This window comes from Carcharodon carcharias, chromosome 30, assembly GCF_017639515.1.
Source record: "Carcharodon carcharias isolate sCarCar2 chromosome 30, sCarCar2.pri, whole genome shotgun sequence".
NCBI lineage: Eukaryota > Metazoa > Chordata > Chondrichthyes > Lamniformes > Lamnidae > Carcharodon > Carcharodon carcharias.
In genome coordinates this window covers 10,549,305-10,572,844 of record NC_054496.1, presented here as the reverse complement: position 1 = coordinate 10,572,844, position 23,540 = coordinate 10,549,305, and the positions used below count along the sequence as shown (strand labels likewise).

Genomic DNA, 23,540 nt, shown 5'->3' with positions numbered 1-23,540 from the left:
GGGGTGGGGTGAGGTGGGGTGGGGGTGGAGTGGGGTGGGATGGGGGTGGGGTGAGGTGGGGTGGGGGTGGAGTGGGGTGGGATGGGGTGAGGTGGAGTGGGGTGAGGTGGGGTGGGGGTGGAGTGGGGTGGGATGGGGTGGGGTGGAGTGAGGTGGGGTGGGGTGGGGGTGGAGTGGGGTGGGATGGGGTGGGGTGAGGTGGGGTGGAGTGGGGTGGGATGGGGTGGGGTGGGGTGGGGTGGGGTGAGGTGGGGTGGGGTGAGGTGGGGTGGGGTGAGGTGGGGTGGGGTGGGGGTGGAGTGGGGTGGGGTGGGGGTGGAGTGGGGTGGGGTGAGGTGAGGTGGGATGGGGTGGGGTGAGGTGGGGTGGGGGAGGGGTGGGGTGGGGTGGGGGTGGAGTGGGGTGGGATGGGGGGGGGTGAGGTGGGGTGGGGGTGGAGTGGGGTGGGATGGGGTGGGGTGAGGTGGGGTGGGGTGAGGTGGGGTGGGGGTGGAGTGGGGTTGGGTGAGGTGGGGTGGGGTGAGGTGGGGTGGGGGTGGAGTGGGGTGGGGTGGGGTGAGGTGGGGTGGGGGTGGAGTGGGGTGGGGTGAGGTGGGGTGGGGTGAGGTGGGGTGGGGTGAGGTGGGGTGGGGGTGGAGTGGGGTGGGGTGGGGTGGGGTGGGGTGAGGTGGGGTGGGGGTGGAGTGGGGTGGGGTGAGGTGGAGTGGGGTGAGGTGGGGTGGGGGGTGGAGTGGGGTGGGGTGAGGTGGGGTGGGATGGGATGGGGTGGGATGGGGTGGGGTGGAGTGGGGTGAGGTGGGGGTGGGGTGAGGTGGGGTGGGGTGGGGGTGGAGTGGGGTGGGGTGGGGTGGGGGTGGAGTGGGGTGGGGTGAGGTGGGGTGGGGTGGGGGTGGAGTGGGGTGGGATGGGGTGGGATGGGGTGGGGTGGAGTGGGGTGAGGTGGGGTGGGGGTGGAGTGGGGTGGGATGGGGTGGGGGTGGGGTGGGATGGGGTGGGGTGGAGTGGGGTGGGATGGGGTGGGATGGGGTGGGATGGGGTGGGGTGGAGTGGGGTGAGGTGGGGTGGGGGTGGAGTGGGGTGGGATGGGGTGGGGTGGAGTGGGGTGGGGTGGGGTGAGGTGGAGTGGAGTGGGATGGGGTGGGATGGGGTGAGGTGGGGTGGGGTGAGGTGGAGTGGGGTGGGGTGGAGTGGGGTGGGGTGGGGTGGGGGTGGAGTGGGATGGGGTGGGGTGGGGAATGCCCATTCTTGTTTCTCACTTTGAATAATTTTTTTCCTTGCTGAAGTGGTCCTTGCTAAACAAGTTTAGGCCGTGAGCTTGTTATTAAGACATTTCCATCTTTTTCATTGGCGCTAGTATGAAGGCGGCTTTGTTTACATTGCCCTATAGCAAACTGGATACACATAAGATGGGCAAGGTACCTAAGCACTGGGCAGGTTGAACAAATCTCTTACCCATTGCATTTCTTCTTTCACTTATAGGGTGACAAAGGCCTTCTGGGTCCTGCAGGTGATGATGGGGTCCAGGGTCCAATGGGTTTACCAGGTGCCATTGGTTCTCGAGGTCCTCCAGGAGATGATGGGGACAAGGTAAATTGAATGTTCTTTGATATGTAATCCAGTCACACTACCCTCGTGCGCCACCTGGTATACCCTCGCTAACTTTAACAGGCCGGGGCTGCAGTTGTGGAGCCATCTTTAGTTTGAATCGTTGCTAAAGTGAATTCCCAGAGTTTGGTAACACAGGAGACCTGATGACCATGGTGACGTCTTGATGTCAGGGACACTAAAAGCGCCACCCAGGGGAAAGGAGTTATTTCTGTTATGTTCGCATTATCCCTACAAACTTGGACTCGGGTTGCTGAATTCTTATTCACGGTTTACTGCGCCCTTAATATCCAGATTTTTCTCATTTGCGAAGTGAGTATATTCTACACAGATGGATTCTTGGACGATGTTGATTAATGGAGGTGGTGGCGTACAGCAGTTGGGGGGAGATCTTGTGGGACAGCCCAACGAGGCAGGAGCTCGGGGTTCGAGTCCCACGCCAGGGCCAGAATATTGCTCCTGTCGTGCAGGCGAGGGCCTGACCCGATCGAGTGTAAAATGATGGCGTGGGGGGTGTGGGGGGGACATCATCGCGCGCCCCCTGCGATGTTTCGGTTGGTGGGCGCGTGTGTGACAGTTAACAGGCCTGTTGAAGCCATTAAAGATCTAACTGAAGTCAATCTCTCGCTGCCCGCCCAGCCTTACGGTAGGCGGGGTGGGTGAAAAAGGCCGAGCGGCCTTCGCGTTTTTAGCGAAACCTCATCCACGGGTGGGACGAGGTTTCCATCCGTCATTAAAAATGAAATTAAAAATTTTCCAACTAATTTCTAACATGTCCCTGCTCCTGTGACAAGATTCACACGAGGGGATGTGTTAACATCTCTAAAAATCTTTTTTACTTCCAGCTTCAGGGAGCTTTGAACTTGCAGGGTCGCTCTCCACCCCCCCCACATCGCCCCTCACACAGGCAGCGCTGCAGCTCGCCTTTCACGCTGGGCAGGCTTTAAGATCGCGTCCCGATCATGGGCGGCAGTCGGCTTCCGCCCCCCCCCCGCCCCCCCACCATGAAGCCGCCCGACGAGGGCAAAATTCCCACCCAGGACTCGATGGCTCATAACCCAGCCGCTCAACTCAACTCAGCCTTGGAACTCCTTCCAACGCGCCCAGGGCAGGTGGTAAGAGCCAGAGAGGCTCCTTGTCAGTCTTGCTTCACCCCTCAAGCTATAGCCCCTGGTCTTCCAGCTCGTGACCTGTCCCAGGGCAGATGAGCTCTGGAAACAGGCGCGTTTGCCTGTGGGAAGAAGTACTGGGGAAGCAAGCTCCTCTTTCACATTTGTTCAGATCAGTCCTGCTCCAAAGCATTTGGGATGAGAGAATTTTTGGATGCCTGATCGTATGTTCATCACGTTTAGAAGCTTTCCCGTAACTCGTCTCCATCAAATTGCGGGGACAACGTTCCTGTTGTGATAAGCACTGAATCCAGAACGCACAAAATGGTGACATGAATACTGGCCTCCCACCGTCTACCCACTTTCATCTCCGCGGAACCGTCAAGACCATCAGTGCAGCGCAGTCTGAAGTTTGCGTGTTCAAGCCCACTCTAGAACCTGAGCATCTAATCTGAGCTAACGTCTCAGCGCATCGTCCAGAGAGAGGGTGCGGCGTTGGTGAGGTAGCTAATCTTTTTAGCAGATCTAATGGTTCAGGTGAGGCGTTAAATTGTCTGGGATACCAGTTGAAGAAAAGTAGGGATGCCTTGTCCTTCCTCCAGCGCTGTTGTCAGATTTATGTAGACTATCACCTCACCGCTCTTGGTAGGGTTTTGCCGTTTTCCAAATAAATCCTGTGTTTGCCCACTTCCTCCCTCTCCCCACCCCTATGACTAGTCGCCATGCTTCAAAGAAGTTCCATTGTCTGAGCAGCTAGAGATGTTTCTGAGATATGAGGTTTCCTAACTTGGAAATATATCACCGTTCCTTCACTGTCGCTAGTCCAAAGGCCTGGAACTCCCTCCCTAACAGCACTGTGGGTGTACCTACACCGCGTGGTTCAAGAAGGCAGCTCACCACCACCTTCCTGAGGGCAATTAGTGATGGGCAATAAATGCTGGGCCCAGCCAGCGAAGCCCACCTCCCATAAATGAATTATTTTTAAAAAGTAATGCAAGCTCTATCTGCAACTCTTCTCCCTCCCTCTTGTCCCACCTCTGTCCTTTTCTTCTCTCTCTATCCACTCTCCAACATTTAATTCACCATTATAACCAGCCTTAAAGTGAAACCTCCTGTTATCCCTGAATCGGGGAGCAGTTTCCTATCTGCCTCGGTCCACCTTTTAAAAGGTGAAGCCAGAAATTCTCCCATTTGACATGTGAATGTTGCAATGCGGGTTACCCTCACAGCTTGCTTTCCTGGCACCGGCTGTTGCTGAGAGACCAGAAATACAGCCGTGAGCTGCAATTTGCCTGTATTTGTATCTAGTGTGTGTTTGATCTGACTGCTTCGTAAGTGTTTGCTGTCCACCTTTGGTGCTGACCGTTGTTCTTTGCTGTCTCGTGGTCCTGTCTGCAAGAGCGTTACCAGCTCTTCCTCGCTCATCAAACGTAAAAGTGCCAGGAGGAGTTTGATTTTGTTTACCCTCCCCTCTTTTGCCAAGCTATCTTTTTTTTTATTTTCTGACCTGCGCGAATCTTCATGGTCAAATAAAAAGAAGCAACTTCTTTGAAAGCTATAACGACTGTTTCCTGGTTCGACGCGCTAGGTAATCCCATGCGCTATTGCCCACGTTAACTTGCATGTTGTAGCTTCTGGCTTGACATTCTGTGATTACAAACGTAGCCAACAGAGGGAGCTCAGCCCCAGAGGTGAGCTCTTGGCTTGAACGTCCAGGACCCAACAATTTTAATTTGTGGTAACGTTACTGAATAAACTTAATAACGTTTGGTTGACCTGTGTGAATCTTAATGAACAGGCTGGTTTCAACTCCTGAGGAAAGCCTGTATTTAAACACACTCGCATTTTAAATGGAGTGCTTGGTCAATGAGCTGACGCAGTGCTCAGATGAAGGATTAAAATGAAATTTGTGTATCCTTCTGAAGGGGGATGAGGGACGAGCGGCAAATGTTGACCTGGCCACTGACGCTCACATCCCATGAAAGGTTAAAAGGAAAAAATGGTCGGTGTAGACCCAACCTGATTTGCTTCGTATTTTACTTCCATCAGTCGTATACGGTTATTGTCCGTGTAGTAGTTTTCCCATCACCTTACACACAGTTAATGGCCTGTCTCAACTGATCAGCTGCCTTTGTGTTTTTTGTTATCACAAGACTCAACTATTCCAGAGCGCTTGGCCATGAATCTTCCCCCCTGCAACCCCCACACCCCCCACCACCCACCCAACCCCCACCACCCAACCCCCACCTACACCCCCAACCCCCACACCCCCCACCACCCAACCCCCACAGCCCCCCCCCACCACCCAACCCCTACACATCCCCCCAACCCCCACAGCACCCCCCCACCACCCAACCCCTACACACCCCCCCCCAACCCCCACAACCCCCCACCACCCAACCCCCACAGCAGCCCCCCCACCACCCAACCCATACACCCACCCCCCCCACGCCCCCTACCACCCAAACAGTTCTGCAATGGGACAGCTTTTCGTTGCCCTGATTGGCCACCCCCATCAAAATGCTCTGATTGGCTAGTCAGGGATTTCCATGGACATGCTCATATGAAAGCGGTTTGAAACTGCTCTGGCGTGTGCATGTGGTGCGTTGGAGCTACTGTCTGTGGGCGGGTGGAAATGGCCCTTGGAAAAGAAAGCTTCCATACAAGCACGTGCATGGAAGTCCCTGATTGGTCATTCCATCAGAACATTCCGATTTGGCCAATTAGGGCATTGAAGCATGAACCAATCAGGGCAGTGAAAAGCTGTCCCATTGCAGAACGCCGCCCTCACACCTTCTCCTCCCTCCCAGAAACATGATAGGGTCCCCCCTGTCCTCACTTGTCACCCCACCAGCCTCCGCATTCAAAGGATCATCCTCCGCCATTTCCGCCAACTCCAGCATGATGCCACCACCAAACACATCTTCCCCTCACCCCCCTATCGGCATTCCATAGGGATCATTCCCTCTGGGACACCCTGGTCCACTCCTCCATCACTCCCAACATCTCAACCCCCTCCTATGGCACCTTCCCATGCAACCGCAGAAGGTGCAACACCTGCCCCTTCACTTCCTCTCTCCTCACCGTCCAAGGGCCCAAACACTCCTTTCAAGTGAAGCAACATTTCACTTGCACTTCCCTCAATTTAGTCTACTGCATTCGCTGCTCCCAATGCGGTCTCCTCTACACTGGAGAGACCAAACACAGACTGGGTGACCGCTTTGCGGAACACCTTCGGTCTGTCTGCAAGCACGACCCAGATCTCCCTGTTGCTTTCCATTTCAACACCCCACCCTGCTCTCATGCACACATGTCTGTCCTTGGCTTGCTGTATTGTTCCAGTGAAGCCCAACGCAAACTGGAGGAACAACATCTCATCTTCCAGCTAGGCACTTTACAGCCTTCCGGATGGAATATTGAGTTCAACAATTTTAGATCATGAACTGTCTCCTCTATCCTCACCCCTTTTTGATCTCCTTTTTTCAAATATTTATTTTTCAATTTTAATTTTTTCTCACCCATTTCTATTATTATTTTTAAAATTTATTTCCATTCATTGTTTTATCTCCACCTTTTAGCCTATTTCCATCCCTTCACCCCACCCCACCCCCACCAGGGCCATCTGTCACTTGCTCACCCTGCTTTCTACTCTCAAAGTCACCATTAGCACCTCTGTTAGTCAGTATCACCATCATCAACACCCCTTCGACCTTTTGTCTATGACATCTTTTGCAATCTCTGCCTCCACCTATCACTGACCTTCTATCCAGCTTCAACTGTTTTCCCCCCACCCCCAAACAGTATATATTTCACCACATTTCTACTTCTCTTTAGTTCTGAAAAAGAGTCATACAGACTCGGAAATGTTAACTCTGCCCTTCTCTCCACAGACGCTGTCAGACCTGCTGAGTTTTTCCAGCAATTTTTATTTTTGTTTTTGTTGCCCATTGTAGAACTGTTGGGGGAAGAAAACAATTACATTCAGCTTCCCATCGTCATGAACTCGCCCTCCCCAAACATTCTATGAAGTACTTGGGGTTTTGATCCAATATATGACATTATCGGTTTTAAGACAGCCCTTTGACTGATCAGTTTTTACTTTTACATGTTTAATGAATTGGAGTTTAACTTGATCATAATCAATGGCTCCAATTGATTCAGCTTCCCAGTATTGACCAAGTTAATTTAAGGCTTTTTAATTAAACATTAGCATTCCAGCTTGTGTGGAGTTTTTCTTAAATTAATTATAGGTTGTTTGGCCATGGGACCCCACCAGGATAGTGGTGTTTGATTTATTGCAAACAATTTACAGCACAGGCACAGGCCATTCAGCCCAGCTGGTCCATGCTATGCCCATCATGAACCTTCTCCCACCTCCCTTCCTCTTACTCTATCAGCATGTCCTTCTAATCCTTTCTTCCTCATAAGTGTACCTTTGTTTCCCTTAAATGCATCTATGCTATTCATCCCATTCACTCCCTGTGGGAGCAAATTCCACACTTTCACCACCCTCTGGGCAAAGAAGTTTCTCCTGAATTTCCTGTTGGATTTATTAATGACTAGCTTATATTTATTCCTCCCTGGTGTGTTAATAGGATCCACGCTGGTTGGTGAAGTCAAAACTAAGACACAGAGCCTTTCATTGCTGAGAGAGTTTATTGGCTTTCTTCAGTGTCAACACTCCTCATATCCCCAGTGTCCCAGATATCCCCTATTTATATGTGTTCAAATACCCGTCACCTTTTTCCTTTAACAACGTACTTGACATTAACAAAGCTTAACAATGTCATTGATAAGACAATGACATAGCATTTGCTCTCCTCCCTAAGTGGGAAACTACAGCTGAGGTTTTAACTCATTCAAAATCCATCCACTTGCACAGAGTTAAAATCAGGCCATTATTTTTCTTTTCAAAGTCTACGTACCCTATCAAACCCTTTCATAATGTTATAAAGCACTATCAGGCCAGAGCAGCCTATATGTTTCCTTTAAGAGATTTTACTGAATTAACCTGTATTTTTTATGTAGCTCAGAAAGTCTAGGTTTGAAACGCTTCACCAAAGTTAAATTTAGTTACATAAAATTAAATTGAGTACAGAAATAGGCCATTCAGCCCAGGTGATCAGTGCTTGTGTTTATATCCCACCCGAATACATGTATCATCTCGGGCATGAACCAATGAAGCGGCATTTTCCTCACCCAATGGGAACACTCCATCTGACAGAGGCACCTCGTGAATGAACTGCCTAAATTGGCTGTGATAAATAGCAGCCCATCCATTGCTGTCTTTAATGTACATTTGCAAACATGTAGGAAGTGCGTGTGTGAGATCACTCAGTGACATATGGACAGACCGTGCATTAAAGTGGCTTAATCACCAAAGTGGAAGTATACAGTACTCGGGTAGGTAATGTTGCTGGTAAAGCCAGGGATATAGCCTGTTCTAGAAACAACGCAGATTAAGTTGCAATGCTGTTAGGGTTCAGGCAAGATGAGGGACCACAATAGTTCACCACAGTTGGGCAGGCACCCACTTACAAAGTGGTGGCGGTATGTTCCTCTTGCTCTGAAGAAGGGTCACACAGTCTAGAAATGTTAGTTCTGTCCCTCTCTCCACAGATGCTGCCAGACCTGTGTTTTTCCAGCATCTTCTGTTATTGCTTCAGGTTCCCCTTGCTCCAGTTTCTTGCTCCTTTTCTGTTCTAGTTCCAAGTGAAGTTAATGACTGTTACCCCTCCCACTTCTACTCTTGGATCTTATATTGGTTGTAGCGAGAGAGGTTGTGGGTCAGACTACAGATAGGGCAAAATGTGTATAACCACAGTTACCTTAGTAACATTCCCACCCAAGTTGCAATAAGTGTCTCTGATGGAGTAACATCTGCTCTTCTCTACTTTTGCCACATTTATTTCATGTGTAAGCTCTCGAGTAAAAGATTTGAATCCTGGCCGCCTGCCAAGTTCCTTTCTTATTTTCAAGTCGGTGAAGGTTTAAGTCCACTTGTGGGAAAGTGAAAGCAGCAGGTAGGGAGGTGATGGAAAGCCACAGGAGTGGGAGAAAAACTGACCCTACAACATGTAGAGAGTCATCCTGCTTTGAAAAAAGCATCTCCTTGCTAGACGACATTGTCAATTAATTTCAAGGGTCACTCAATTGAAGTGAGATTTGGGGGCCTTAGAAAGCCTTGTTTGCCGATGTGTGCACAGGGTCCATCGTTCTGCACGCTGCCTAGTTACATCTGGCAATGCTGAGTGCTTTGAGAATGTTGAGGGTCTCAGTCCCCCTGTGCTGTCGAATGCAGGCCACCTGCTATTCGTTTGTGACCCATCTCCACACCCTCCCACCAGGATGATGGCAAGTTGCTCTGGAAAGTGCAGGCAAGCTAAATCCTCTCCAAAGCGTTCAGGATAAACCTGCTTGATTGTGAACAGTGTCGACTGTGGTTCAGTCAGAAGTACTCTCGCCCGAGGGTCTGTGGGCTTAGGGTTTCAGTCCTGACACCCGGGTAGATGTAAAAGATCCCATGGCACTACTCCCGCATGAGCAGGGGAGTTCTCCTCTTTTATGTCCCAGTCAATATTTATCCCACAACCAATATCACTTTATATAAAAAAAAAAACCCCGGATTATCCAGCCGTTACCTTACTGCTGTTTGTGGGAGATTGCTGCGTGTAAATTGGTTCCTTATACGACAGCAGTGATTGTACGTTAAAAGTACTTGGTTCATTGCCTGGTGTGGTTGAGGAGTCCCTCTGGGACATGCAGCCTCTGCAGGGGAAGACGGTGGGCTGAGAAACAGCAGGCAACGCTCGACACAGAGTTGACAACCATTGCTTAGACCATGGCCATACCGGGCGAAGGCTGCCACCATTTCACTGGCTGTAAAACACTTCGGGACCTCCTGAGGTTGAGAAAGGCGTTGTGTAAACGCCAATACTTTCTTTCATTTGTAATTATGATGTCAAATCACGCTGCAGCGAGGAGTGAGTTCATGGGGCATGAGCACGAGACTCCAGAAGTATTTCTTTACAAAGACGATGATAGCTACTTGAAGCTAATTGCCTGGAAAAGCGGCTTGAAGTGAGGACATCACTGGGCTCAAGGGATGGTCGCCGAATTGGACGGAAAAAGAGCTTCCATCCAATCATGCCAGGAGATGAAATTCCAAGTGGCCATTGACTACCAAATGACTGGTCAATTACATTTCATCACGGTACCCTCGTTGTCCACTGTGGTAACTGGGGGTATGGCCCCTCCCTTCTGTCAATCGGAGGTCACGTGATGTATTGCGGGGGGCTCCGACCAGTGAGTTTTTAGCGCGGGCAATCCAGGCCGAGGGGGAGGGGGTGGGAGGGGAAGTGGGGGGTGGGTTGGGATGGGGTGGGGAGGGGAGATAGCTTCCTGATGCATTCTGGCCAAGGGTGAAGGCATCTGTAAACCTCTCCGTAATAAAGTTAACTGTTTCTTGATGAAACCTGCCTGCTCTGTCGAGTCATCACAATTGGTGACGAGAGTAGAATCAGCTCTGACTCTGCGCCTCGCCCTGTTACTGTGGGTACATCGAAATTTAAAACGAAAGCCAATCACCAGTCCTGCCGCTCTTTGGCAGAATTGATCCCTATGATGCCACGATGGAAGACACTGGAGCCGGTCTGTAGAGTGCCTTGAATTTTACTCTGTGACAGACGAGATTAGCGTGGAAGAGAAGCAGAGAGCGATCCTCCTGAGCGTGTGCGACAGTAAAAGATACAACCTCATTCACAGCTCGACAGCCCCGAACGCGCCCATTTCCAAGTCCGGTAACGAGTTGGTGGACCTCGCGAAAACACACTTCCGGCCGAAGCCATCCGTAATAACGCAGTGTTTCAAATTTAATTCAGGAGTTAGGGCCCCAGCGGGAGTCCTTCACGACCCTATGTCGCCAACCTCAAGCAGTTAACAGAACACTGCAACTCTGGGGAGGCGGGGGGGGGGGGCGCACGAATCGATGATGATGCGGGACCGATTGGTTTGTGGAGTTGGGGACGATGCCGTACAGCGCTGTCTACCCGCCGAGGTCAATATCGACTTTAAGCGCGCCCTAGAAATCTCCCTTGCCATGGAAAGTGCCGCGAGAGACTCGCGGGCCATGCCACACGTGGGAAAATGGTGCCGTCCTTCATGTTGGCCGGGTACCCCCCCAACCCCCCCCAACCCACCGAGTGTGGCGTGAAAGCCAGACCTGCAGACGTAAAGCGCGGTTCAATGTCCGCGGTGAGAAACATTAAAAAGCCTAGCGGAAATGATTCAGCAGCGAGTTCAGCAGACGTGGGGGTAACCACAGAGCAGCGGACGGCCTGTAAATTCAAAGAGGCAGAACACCCATTACCGTCACCTGAAGGGCCACGTGGTTAGGCAATGCCGGACAAAGCTGAAGTAGTCTGGGAAACAGCAGACAAACTTGGTAGAAGTAAGGGGTACAGCAAAGGCTGAAGCTGCTGCCCCTGATGTTTGCTCCTTATATAACGTGACTGCTATGAAGACCAAACCGACCACTGTAACAGTGCAATGAGAAGCTGCTGAAAGTGGAAGCGGACACAGGTGCCTTGCGCACAGTGATGGGAGAGCACACTTACAGGTACCTTTAACGAAGGAAGGCGGCCAATAAATCTGGAGCGGACAACTGCTAAATACACTGGAGAATCCATTCAGGTAAAGGGCATCGCCACAGCCCCAGTCTCTTACCAGCAACAGGCAGCCCAGCTGCCTGTGATAATAATGAAAGGAGAAGGACCCAGTTTTTTAGCTCGGGATTGGCTACTGAAGATCAAATTCAACCGGTCTGAGATGTTCCGCCCAAAGTCAGCTGGAGTTCCAGAACTTCTGAGAAAATACAGCACGGTTTGAACCAGGGAAGTTAGAAGGCGTGCAGGCCAGGATAGATGTGGAGCCACAGGTGACACCTCGTTTCTTCAAGGCAAGACCTGCACCTCGTACAATGAAAGTAAAGGTTGACCAGGAGCTGTGCCAGTTAGAAAAGCTGGGCATTGTCTGGCCTGTTCAATTCTCGGAACGAGCTGCCCATAGTTCCAGTGGTTAAGCCTAACCGTACCATACATATCCGTGGAGAATATAAATTGACCGTAAATAAGGCAGCCAAACTAGACAAGTGCCCTAACCCAAGGATAGATGACTTATATGGCATACTGGCTGGAGGCAAGTCCTATATAAAATTGAATATGAGCCATGCTTAGCAGCAACTGGAGCTGGGTAGCACATCGAGGGAGTGCATAACCATTAACACACACCAGGGTCTCTATCACTACACCCATCTACCCTTCAGGGTCTCGTTGGTGTGTGCAATCTTCCAGAGAACAATGGAGAGCCTTTTGCAAAGACTCGTACGGGTAATTGTGTCCTCATCACGGGGTTAACCGAGGCAGACCGCTTGACCAAGCTAGAGGAGGTGCTAAGGAGGTTCATGGGAGCCAGCGCATGGTTAAAGAAGGAAAAGTGCACTTTTCAGGCACCATTAGTCACATTTCTTGGCCACAGATTGGACGTCATGGGTTTGCATCTGATAGAAGATAAAGTTCAGGCAATAAAAGATGCCCCATCACCATCCAGTGTGTAACAGAATCCAAGTCCTTCCTGGGCATGGTCAATACTACAGCCGCTTCTTAGCTAACCTATCAACCGTGTTGGCACCGTTACACTCGTTACTAAAAAATTAACCAACGTTGGTCTTGGGGTCACAACAGGAAGAAACCTTCGTGAAAGCAAAGGAATTGTTGCATTCGTCATGTCTATTGGCACACCACGACCCATCGAAAGAACTGATATTAACTTGTGATGCCTCTCCGTACAGGGTGGGAGCTGTGTATTCCCTTAAAATGGAAGATGGGTCAGAAAGGCTCATTGCCTCGAGAACCCTCTCCACAGCTGAGAAGCATTATTCCCAGCTAGAAAAGGAAGGTGATATTCGGGGTGAAGAAATTCCACCAGTACCTGCATGGTTGCCATTTCTCCATTGTGTCAGACCATAAACCATGAATGGGTTTATTCAGCGAGGACAAGGCCATCCCACCAATAGCATGATGGGCTCTGACATAATCTGCGTACGAGTATACTTTTATGTACCGTCCTGGCACACACATTGCATCTGCAGATGTCCTCCATCGTCTCTCATTGCCAGACAGTATTGTGCAGACTCCTGTTCCACAGGAATTAGTGCGATTATTACATTTCTCAGATTCTTCGCCTGTGTGTGTGTGTGTGTGAAACAAATTAGAAATTGGATGAACAGAGATCCAACATTATTGAAAGTCAGAGACTTTGTCTTAAAAGGTATGGCCAAACTCACCTGTCTCTGAAGAATTGAGACCATTCCATGTCAGACAGACGGAATTGAGCTGCCAAGGTGGGATTTTGTTGCGGGGGTCAAGAGAGGGGGTCCCACCACAAGGCAGAGAGACGCTCTTGACAGAGCTCCACAGTACCCATCCTGATATATCAAAAATGAACCGGTTTGCATGGAGCTATGTGTGGTGGCCAGGTGTTGCTGGAGATATTGAAAGCTTGGTCCAGCACTGTCCCCACTTTCAGCGACAACAGAGATTCCAGCTCCCCTCCATCTGTGGGAGGGGCCTGGTCAACCCTGTGTTCAATTACACATCGATTACATAGGACCATTCTTGGATACCATCTTATTGTTAATTGTAGATGAACATTCCAAACAGATGGACGCGTATCAAGTCAAGTTGCAACTATCGAGAAGCTACCTCACAGTTTGAGCACACATGGCCTACCCGAAATTGTCATTTCAGATAATAGCATTGCTTTTACCCGCACAGAGCTTCAGATGTTTATGGATCTGAATGGAATCCGACACATTAAAACAGCCCCTCACCTCCTCTCATCGAGTGGCCTAGCCGAGAGGGCAGTACAACCTTTTAAGTCTGGTATGAAAAAGCTATCGGAAGGCCCTCTGGAATCGCAACTTTCCCGGTTTCTTTTCAGTTATCGTGCAACACCACATTCGACCACAGGTTCAGCAATGTCGGAGTTATTAATGAAACTCAATCTGCGTACAGGTCTACACCTCATGTTTCCAAACTTAGAGGGGAAGGTGGTGCAGAACCAGAGTAATCAGGAGTTTAACCATGACGTGCACTGAAAAGCTCGCACATTTGGTGTAGGTGACATGGCATACGTGTGGAATTTTGGCACTGGACCCTGTTGGGCTCCTGCAGCTATTGTCTCAGAGACAGTGAGAGATAGAAAACTCTGAAAGCACGTAGATTGCATTCATGCCAGAGAGACATTCCAACAATGAAGTGAGCCACCTGTGATTAAAGTAGAACTGTCAAATGCTGAGGTTTCTGATCGATTTGAGGGAAGGCGGGGCTGTTGTGGTATTGTCACTGGGCTGGTAATCCAGAGACCCAGGGCAACACTCTCGATCCACGGCAGATGGTGAAATTTGAATTCAATAAAAAATCTGGAATTAAAAGTCTAATGATGACCTTGAAGCCATTGTTAATTGTTGTAAAAAAAAACCATCTGGTTCACTAATGTCCTTTAAGGAAGGAAATCTGCCGTCCTTACCTAGTCTGGCCTACATGTGACTCCAGACCCACAGCAATGTGATTGACTCTTAAAATGCCCTCTGAAATGGCCTAGCAAGCCATTCGATTCCCAAGGGCAATTAGGGATGGGCAATAAGTGCTGGCCTAGCCAGCGATGCACCCCGCCCCCCCTCCCATGAACAAATTTTTAAAAAAGCCAAATATCCCTGAAGAGTTGCCAAATCCTGAACTGCCTAGTTCCAATGATGTGTCTCATACTGCGGTTCCAGACCCCGTCGATCCTGTGCAGGAACCTGCAGTGGTAGAGCTACGCCGCTCTAGCCGCATAAGAAGAGCACCACAGAGCACCTGAAATTGTATTGCATTGTTCAAATGTTTTCCTGTAAATAGAATTTGTTAAAAAAAACTAAAGGGGGGTGGGAACTGACGATATAGCCCCTCCCTTCTAAGATCAGGGGTCATGTGATGTACTGTGTGGGGTCTGACCAGTGAGCTTTTAGCGCGGACAATCCGAGGGGCAGAACTTCCTGATGAGAGCCCTGGTCGAATGCGAAGGCATCTGTAAATCGCTCTGTAATAAAGTTAACTGTTTCTTGACGAAACCTGTCTGCTCCTGTCGAGTGATCACATCCACCTTTTTTTTTAACAATATTGACGATTTCCCTCTCTGCTCATATACTGCTCCACCCTCATGACGGCCCGGAGAATGTGTCTGCGGGTGGGTGTGGCTGGGTGGGAGGGGTGAAATTGAGGCTTATCACATATATCGAAGCAGTAAATGGAGTATGAGGAGTCAGGAAGATGTGCCCTGGAGCCCGAGAGTCTTGGGGTTAGAAAGTTCCTCGATAGTTTGGATTTGCTCTCTCATTCCTGTTTCTGCTTTACAGGGGGAGCTGGGTAAACCAGGACAAAAAGGCAGCAAAGGAGACAAAGGAGAGTCCGTGAGTAACGATTTCGGCTGTACTTTAGATGAAGAGTGTGTCGCACTGAATTAATAATTAGATGCAATCTGTTACCACAGAAGGTCTCATCCATTGATCCCAATAGTTCAGCTCAACATTCATGATTCCATGTCGCTTTTTGAAGATGAGTATGGGTAGTTCTCCCTCGATCCAGTCCGATATTCTTCAGTGAAAACAGAATAGCTGATCACTCATCTCATTTCTGGTGATTTGCTCATGGGATTTTTGCCTGTATAGAGACAGATGGGCATAGCAATAATAAATAGTGCGTATGTAATGCACATATGGAAAGATGCTGTAAGTACAAAGGGGTATTATAAGAAATAAGGTGGGAGCTATTTTCTGTCCAAATTTGGACCACTCGAGCTTTTGAACAGATCCACTATCATCAATAGCCCTAAAATGTGTAGTTTGTGATTGTCCGTGAGATCTTGTTGCTGAGACCGCTCGGATTTTCCTCTGTAGCAAAGTGTATCCTAAAACAGCTCTCTGCAGGTAGGCGGTGCCGTAGTGGTATTGACAAGTAATCCAGGGACCCAGGGCAATGCTCTGGGGACCCGGGTTCGAATCCCACCACGGCAGATGGTGAAAGTTGAATCAATAAGTACCTGGAATTAACGGTCTGATGTTGATCATTGTCAATGGCTGTAAAAACCCATCTGGCTCACCAACGCCCTTTAGGGAAGGAAATCTGCCATCCTTACCTGGTCTGGGCCCACATGTGACTCCAGACCCACTGCAATGTGGTTGACTCTTAAAAATGCTCTCTGAACAAGGGCAATTAGGGATGGATAATAAATGCTGGCCCAGCCAGCGATGCCCACATCCCATGAATGAATATAAGAAAAGATAAATGCCATGACTTACCACACTTGTTGGTGGAACTCAGCTGCAGTCACAGTTTGATTAATGCTTGAATTGGAGGCAGCATGAGGTTTAAAGGATCAATTCTAATTTAATATTAACACCTTTTCTCTTCCATTACAGGGTCCCCCAGGGCCTATAGGAATACAAGGCCCAATTGGACACCCTGGTCCCATTGTAAGTATTAATTGCATTTGAATTTCTTCCCCTTCGCTGCTCGGCTGAGGGTCGGTCTATGATATGCTTGCACATTCATTTATATGCTCCACATAATGGGCCAATAAGACTGCTAGTACAGCCTGGTACTGAGGTCAAGTGTCAAGGTCAGAAAAAGAGATCCGAGAGTGACATAGCCCGATAAAGCCGGAATTGTGACGCGAGTTGAAATTATAGGTCAAGTTTCAGCTCGATATTTTCCAGATTAGTGTCTCCAAAGGAAGACTACATTTCAAGGCATGTTGGCTAGATTCCCAGTCATATGTGATCTTTCTTTGCAAGGGCCTTGTTTGAGGAGGGGGTGGGGGGGGTGCGGTGGGGTGTGGTTCCGAATTTAATTAAGGTGAGGCTTATTGTACTGGAGCAGATCATGATGCTAACAAGGTTGCTCTAAGTTTCATGGTTTGATCAGGACAATCTCGATGACTGAATTTGTTTAACTTTGAGCAGCGACTCGGAGAAATCTGCACAGAACCTGTGCCACTCGCATGCCAGAGTTTAGAAAGGTGCATGTTTGCTGCTCTTTCTGTACACTGGCTGACGGTACAAGCCCTGTGCCACAAGTGGTACAGTGCTTTTGAGGCACACCTCCCACTGAATTCACAGCTATGAGCTAAGTGTACAGTCTGGGCTGTACAACAGGAAAGAGAGAGAGATCGGAAGAATAACAGCCTTTTTTTTTTAGGGCATCACTTGTTCAGCTGTGACCTGTTGATATATCGTGTGAATGATTTTGACCAATCGGTCCAAATGTCAGGAACTATATTGTTATGCCGATGTACACATATATATCCAGAATGCCACATCACTCACTACTGCGTTACAGTTAGGGTTACCGAGCAACGACGTTAGTCCGCGTCACTTGGTGTGATCTGAGAAGTACGTTCGAAGGAAGTTCCAGCCTTTATGTCTAAACATGTGACCATTTGAAGTGTCTGGGAATCACAGGACATATCTCTCTCAGTTTACCCCCTGTCCGCCAGTTAGTCAGCGGTGATTTGTGTGTCCATATAGGGTTCTGATGGTGATCCGGGACCGAGAGGCTATCAGGGAATGCGTGGACAGAAAGGCGACGATGGAGTTCGTGGACTCCCAGGTTCCTCTGGCCCTGTTGGACTTCAGGTAACTGAACTACGTAAGGCTCCGCTCAGCGGGAGCACAATTCCCAGCCGCCGGCACAGAGGCCTTTGTTCCATAACCCTTCAGAAAAATGAGGGGGGGGCGGTGGGGCTTAGGGTTAGGGTTAGTGGGGTGGGTGGGGGAAGCTGGTATCAACTTAGAAATTGAGGATAATGGGAGGCAAATGCCTGTGTGGAGAAAATCTACACAAAACCACTAAAAGAGAACGAGGAGATTTGGGAAATCGAGGGGATTAACAGATAAGAGGAAGGAAGGTGGAGTAAGTTGAGAAAACTAGAGCAGAAGGCTGTGCAAGCTCTTAAACCAGGGGGGTGGGTGGCAGCTCAGGTTGTCCAGTAACCCTGCTCTTCTTAAAGAGGGTGCACAGCTCATTTCTACATCACAGTTACATAAGGCGCTAGGTGAATGACTGCATTCAGATCTGGACCCCACACCTCTGGGTGGGGAGGGGGAGTTGGTGGGGGTGGGGGTTGCGGGAGGGGAATGTGTTGCCCACCCAGCTGCACAGGTTCATCAGATTCTGGAACCGAAAGGGTTAAATTACGATGGGAGGCTGCACTGACTAGGCCTGCGCTCCCTTGAAGACGAAGGGGTGACCTCATTTAAGTGCTTAAGATGATTAAAGGATTCGATAGAGAAGAAACTGTTTCCGCTGGTGGGGGGGAGTCCAGAACAAGGGGGCAGAACCTTAAAATTCGAGGCCGGCCATTCAGGGGTAATGTCAGGAAGCACCTCCTCTCACAGAGTAGTGTACATCTTTAACACTTTCCCCTTAAAAGCTGTAGGCCTCGAATGTCGAATAGCTGTCAGGGGTGGTCAGTGGAAAATTAAAAAAACTGGATTGAGAGGTTTCTTGTTAGCTAAGAATATTGAGGGGTTATGGAACCAAGGTGGGTAACTGGAGTTAAGATACAGATCAGCCGTGGTCTCTTTGAAAGGTAGAACAGACACGAGAAGTTGAATGACTCTTCCTGTTTCCGTGTTCTGAAGTTGAACCATTTGGGAACACCACCACCTGGAAGTTTCCCTCCATCCTGACTTGGAAATATATCGGCCGTTCCTTCACTGTCACTGGGTCAGAATCCTGGAACCCCCTCCCTAACAGCACTGTGGGTGTACCTACACCACATGGACTGCAGCGGCTCAAGAAGGCAGCTCACCCCCACCTTCTTCAGGGTAATTAGGGATGGGTAATAAAATGCTGGGCCCAGCCAGTGACACCCACATCCCATGAATGAATGAAAAAGAAATAACTTCTCCATGGTCTGCTCTGACACTGCCCTCACCTACTTCCATTATGACATGTCCCAACGCAACTAGAGTAACTCCTGGTGTGTCTTCACCTCCTGTTCATGTTCCCACTTTGGAGAATTACCCAAAGCCTGACTTTGACCCCCCCCCTCCTTTTTTCAAGTTAATGCTGTCCCTCAGCGATGCCGTCTCTGGGCACAGAGCCAACTCCCACATGTATTGTGATAGCACCCAGTTCTACCACCCCCCAAAACAGCCTCCATGCCTCAGTGGGCTGTTTGATTCTTGGTTGCTTGTCTGATATCAACTCATGGATGGGTCATAACTTTTGGCAAATTAACATCAAGCTGAAGCCCCATGAGCAAGAAAGTTCTCCCTGGATTAATATTTATCCCTTAACCAATGTTGTAAAGGTGGCCGAGTGCTACTATTAATGATAGAGCTGATCTGCAGACACTTCTTGGGTGGAAACATTAAGTTTATTTGCAACATATTCAGCAGCAACTACCCACGTGTTTTCACCTCCAACTCTAACTCTACACTACTGAACATGTTGAGGTTTATATGAATATACGGCTGAGGTAGCCCACACTACTCTCCTATTGGTTACTGCAGGTCATGTGATCTTAAGTATTATTCTTAAAAGTAATTCTGTACTAAATACTAAATCTGTAATTACTACAACCTACATCACTAAAACAGATTCACCCTGACCAGTCGTGTCACTGACTGACAAAGGCTTTAGGGCGTATCGATGTTGGGTTTCTGGTTCCTTCTTCTTGTCTTTGTTTCTCTCCCTTTCCCTTTTTTTTCACCTTTGCGCATACTCTCCTTTCTCATTCTCTTTCTTCTGTTTCTCTCTCTCTTTTTCTTAATTTCCTTCCCCTACTCTCCATTTCCCCCTCTCTCTCTGTTCCCTCTCTCTCTGTTCCCCCTCTCTCTCTGTTCCCCCTCTCTCTCTGTTCCCCCTCTCTCTCCATTTCCCCTCTCTCTCCATTTCCCCCTCTCTCTGTTCCCCCTCTCTCTGTTCCCCCCTCTCTCTCTGTTCCCCCTCTCTCTCTGTTTCCCCCTCTCTCTGTTCCCCCTCCTCTCTCTCTGTTCCCCTCTCTCTCCATTTCCCCCTCTCTCTGTTCCCCCTCTCTCTGTTCCCCCTCTCTCTCCATTTCCCCTCTCTCTCCATTTCCCCCTCTCTCTGTTCCCCCTCTCTCTGTTCCCCCTCTCTCTGTTCCCCCCTCTCTCTCTGTTCCCCCTCTCTCTCTCTCTGTTCCCCCCCTCTCTCCATTTCCCCTCTCTCTCCATTTCCCCTCTCTCTCCGTTCCCCCTCTCTCTGTTCCCCCTCTCTCTCCAGTTCCCCCTCTCTCCTGTTCCCCCTCTCTCCTGTTCCCCCTCTCTCCTGTTCCCCCTCTCTCTCTGTTCCCCCTCTCTCTCCATTTCCCCTCTCTCTCTGTTCCCCCTCTCTCTCTGTTCCCCCTCTCTCTGTTCCCCCCTCTCTCTCTGTTTCCCCTCTCTCTCTGTTCCCCCTCTCTCTGTTCCCCCTCTCTCTCTGTTCCCCCTCTCTCTCTGTTCCCCCTCTCTCTCTGTTCCCCCTCTCTCTCTGTTCCCCCTCTCTCTCCGTTTCCCCCTCTCTCTCTGTTTCTCCTCTCTCTCTGTTCCCCCTCTCTCTGCTCCCCCTCTCTCTCTGTTCCCCCTCTCTCTCTGTTCCCCCTCTCTCTCTGTTCCCCCTCTCTCTCTGTTCCCCCTCTCTCTGTTCCCCCTCTCTCTCCGTTTACCCTCTCTCTGTTCCCCCTCTCTCTCCATTTCCACTCTCTCTCTGTTCCCCCTCTCTCTCCATTTCCACTCTCTCTCTGTTCCCCCTCTCTCTCCATTTCCCCCTCTCTCTCCATTTCCCCCTCTCTCTCCATTTCCCCCTCTCTCTCCATTTCCCCCTCTCTCTCCAGTTCCCCCTCTCTCTCTGTTCCCCCTCTCTCTCTGTTCCCCCTCTCTCTCTGTTCCCCCTCTCTCTCTGTTCCCCCTCTCTCTCTGTTCCCCCTCTCTCTCTGTTCCCTCTCTCTCTCTGTTCCCTCTCTCTCTCTGTTCCCCCTCTCTCTCTGTTCCCCCTCTCTCTCTGTTCCCCCTCTCTCGCTGTTCCCCCCCTCTCTCTGTTCCCCCTCTCTCTCTCTCTGTTCCCCCTCTCTCTCTCTCTGTTCCCCCTCTCTCTCTGTTCCCCCTCTCTCTCTCTCTGTTCCCCCCTCTCTCTCTGTTCCCCCTCTCTCTCTGTTCCCCCTCTCTCTGTTCCCCCTCTCTCTGTTCCCCCCTCTCTCTGTTCCCCCTCTCTCTCTCTCTGTTCCCCCCCTCTCTCCATTTCCCCTCTCTCTCCATTTCCCCTCTCTCTCCGTTCCCCCTCTCTCTCTGTTCCCCCTCTCTCTCTGTTCCCCCTCTCTCTCTCTCTGTTCCCCCCCTCTCTCCATTTCCCCTCTCTCTCCATTTCCCCTCTCTCTCCGTTCCCCCTCTCTCTGTTCCCCCTCTCTCTCCATTTCCCCTCTCTCTCCAGTTCCCCCTCTCTCTCTGTTCCCCTCTCTCTCTGTTCCCCCTCTCTCTCTGTTCCCCCTCTCTCTCTGTTCCCCCTCTCTCTCTGTTCCCCTCTCTCTCTGTTCCCCCCTCTCTCTCTGTTCCCCCTCTCTCTCTGTTCCCCTCTCTCTCTGTTCCCCCTCTCTCTCTGTTCCCCCTCTCTCTCTGTTCCCCCTCTCTCTCTGTTCCCCTCTCTCTCTGTTCCCCCTCTCTCTCTGTTCCCCCCCTCTCTCCATTTCCCCTCTCTCTCCATTTCCTCTCTCTCTCTGTTCCCCCTCTCTCTCTGTTCCCTCTCTCTCTCTGTTCCCCCTCTCTCTCTGTTCCCCCTCTCTCTCTGTTCCCCTCTCTCTCTGTTCCCCCTCTCTCTCTGTTCCCCCTCTCTCTCTGTTCCCCCCCTCTCTCCATTTCCCCTCTCTCTCCATTTCCTCTCTCTCTCTGTTCCCCCTCTCTCTCTGTTCCCTCTCTCTCTCTGTTCCCCCTCTCTCTCTGTTCCCCCTCTCTCTCTGTTCCCCCTCTCTCTGTTCCCCCTCTCTCTCTGTTCCCCCTCTCTCTCTGTTCCCCCCCTCTCTCCATTTCCCCTCTCTCTCCATTTCCTCTCTCTCTCTGTTCCCCCTCTCTCTCTGTTCCCTCTCTCTCTCTGTTCCCCCCTCTCTCTCTCTGTTCCCTCTCTCTCTCTGTTCCCCCTCTCTCTCTGTTCCCCCTCTCTCTGTTCCCCCTCTCTCTGTTCCCCCTCTCTCTCTCTGTTCCCCCTCTCTCTCTGTTCCCCCTCTCTCTCTGTTCCCCCTCTCTCTCTGTTCCCCCTCTCTCTCTGTTCCCCCTCTCTCTCTCTGTTTCCCCCTCTCTCTGTTCCCCCTCTCTCTCTGTTCCCCCTCTCTCTCTGTTCCCCCTCTCTCTCTGTTCCCCCCCTCTCTCTCTGTTCCCCCCTCTCTCTCTGTTCCTCCCTCTCTCTCTGTTCCCCCTCTCTCTCTGTTCCCCCTCTCTCTCTGTTCCCCCTCTCTCTCCATTTCCCATCTCTCTCTCTGTTCCCATCTCTCTCTCTGTTCCCCCTCTCTCTCTGTTCCCCCTCTCTCTCTGTTCCCCCTCTCTCTCTGTTCCCCCTCTCTCTCTGTTCCCCCTCTCTCTCTGTTCCCCCTCTCTCTCTGTTCCCCCTCTCTCTCTCTGTTCCCCCCTCTCTCTCCGTTTCCCCCTCTCTCCGTTTCCCCCTCTCTCTGTTCCCCCCTCTCTCTGTTCCCCCTCTCTCTCCATTTCCCATCTCTCTCTCTGTTCCCCCTCTCTCTCCATTTCCCCCTCTCTCTCCATTTCCCATCTCTCTCTCTGTTCCCCCTCTCTCTCTGTTCCCCCTCTCTCTCTGTTCCCCCTCTCTCTCTGTTCCCCCTCTCTCTCTGTTCCCCCTCTCTCTCTGTTCCCCCTCTCTCTCTGTTCCCCCTCTCTCTCTGTTCCCCCTCTCTCTCTCTGTTCCTCCTCTCTCGCTGTCCCCTCTCTCTCTCTGTTCCCCCTCTCTCTCTGTTCCCTCTCTCTCTCTGTTCCCCCTCTCTCTCTGTTCCCCCTCTCTCTCTGTTCCCCCTCTCTCTCTGTCCCCTCTCTCTCTCTGTTCCCCCCCTCTCTCTCTGTTCCCTCTCTCTCTCTGTTCCCCCTCTCTCTCTGTCCCCTCTCTCTCTCTGTTCCCCCTCTCTCTCTGTTCCCCCTCTCTCTCTGTTCCCCCTCTCTCTCTGTTCCCCCTCTCTCTCTGTTCCCCCCTCTCTCTGTTCCCTCTCTCTCTCTGTTCCCCCTCTCTCTCTGTCCCCTCTCTCTCTCTGTTCCCCCCCTCTCTCTGTTCCCCCCTCTCTCTGTTCCCCCTCTCTCTCCGTTTCCCCCTCTCTCTCTCTCCGTTTCCCCCTCTCTCTCTCTCTGTTCCCCCTCTCTCTCCGTTTCCCCCTCTCTCTCTCTCTGTTCCCCCTCTCTCTCTGTTCCCCCTCTCTCCTGTTCCCCCTCTCTCTCTGTTCCCCCTCTCTCTCTGTTCCCCCTCTCTCTCTGTTCCCCCTCTCTCTCTGTTCCCCCTCTCTCTCTGTTCCCCCTCTCTCTCTGTTCCCCCTCTCTCTCTGTTCCCCCTCTCTCTCCGTTTCCCCTCTCTCTCTGTTCCCCCTCTCTCTCTGTTCCCCCTCTCTCTCTGTTCCCCTCTCTCTGTTCCCCCCTCTCTCTCTGTTCCCCCTCTCTCTCTGTTCCCCCTCTCTCTCTGTTCCCCCTCTCTCTCCGTTCCCCCTCTCTCTCCGTTTCCCCTCTCTCTCTCTGTTTCCCCTCTC

General features: G+C 50.7%; 1 protein-coding gene across 2 annotated transcripts in view; it reads left to right on the top strand.

Annotated features, from left to right (window-relative positions):
• The window catches only part of LOC121271150 (collagen alpha-1(XI) chain-like), a 318,218-nt gene that overhangs the window by 199,859 nt on the left and 94,819 nt on the right, over positions 1-23,540 (top strand). For both annotated transcript variants that reach the window (XM_041176909.1, XM_041176910.1), the window contains 4 exons: positions 1,480-1,587; positions 15,169-15,222; positions 16,231-16,284; positions 17,338-17,445. In XM_041176909.1, the coding sequence (XP_041032843.1) occupies positions 1,480-1,587; positions 15,169-15,222; positions 16,231-16,284; positions 17,338-17,445 (324 nt within the window). The remainder of the gene's footprint in view (positions 1-1,479; positions 1,588-15,168; positions 15,223-16,230; positions 16,285-17,337; positions 17,446-23,540) is intronic.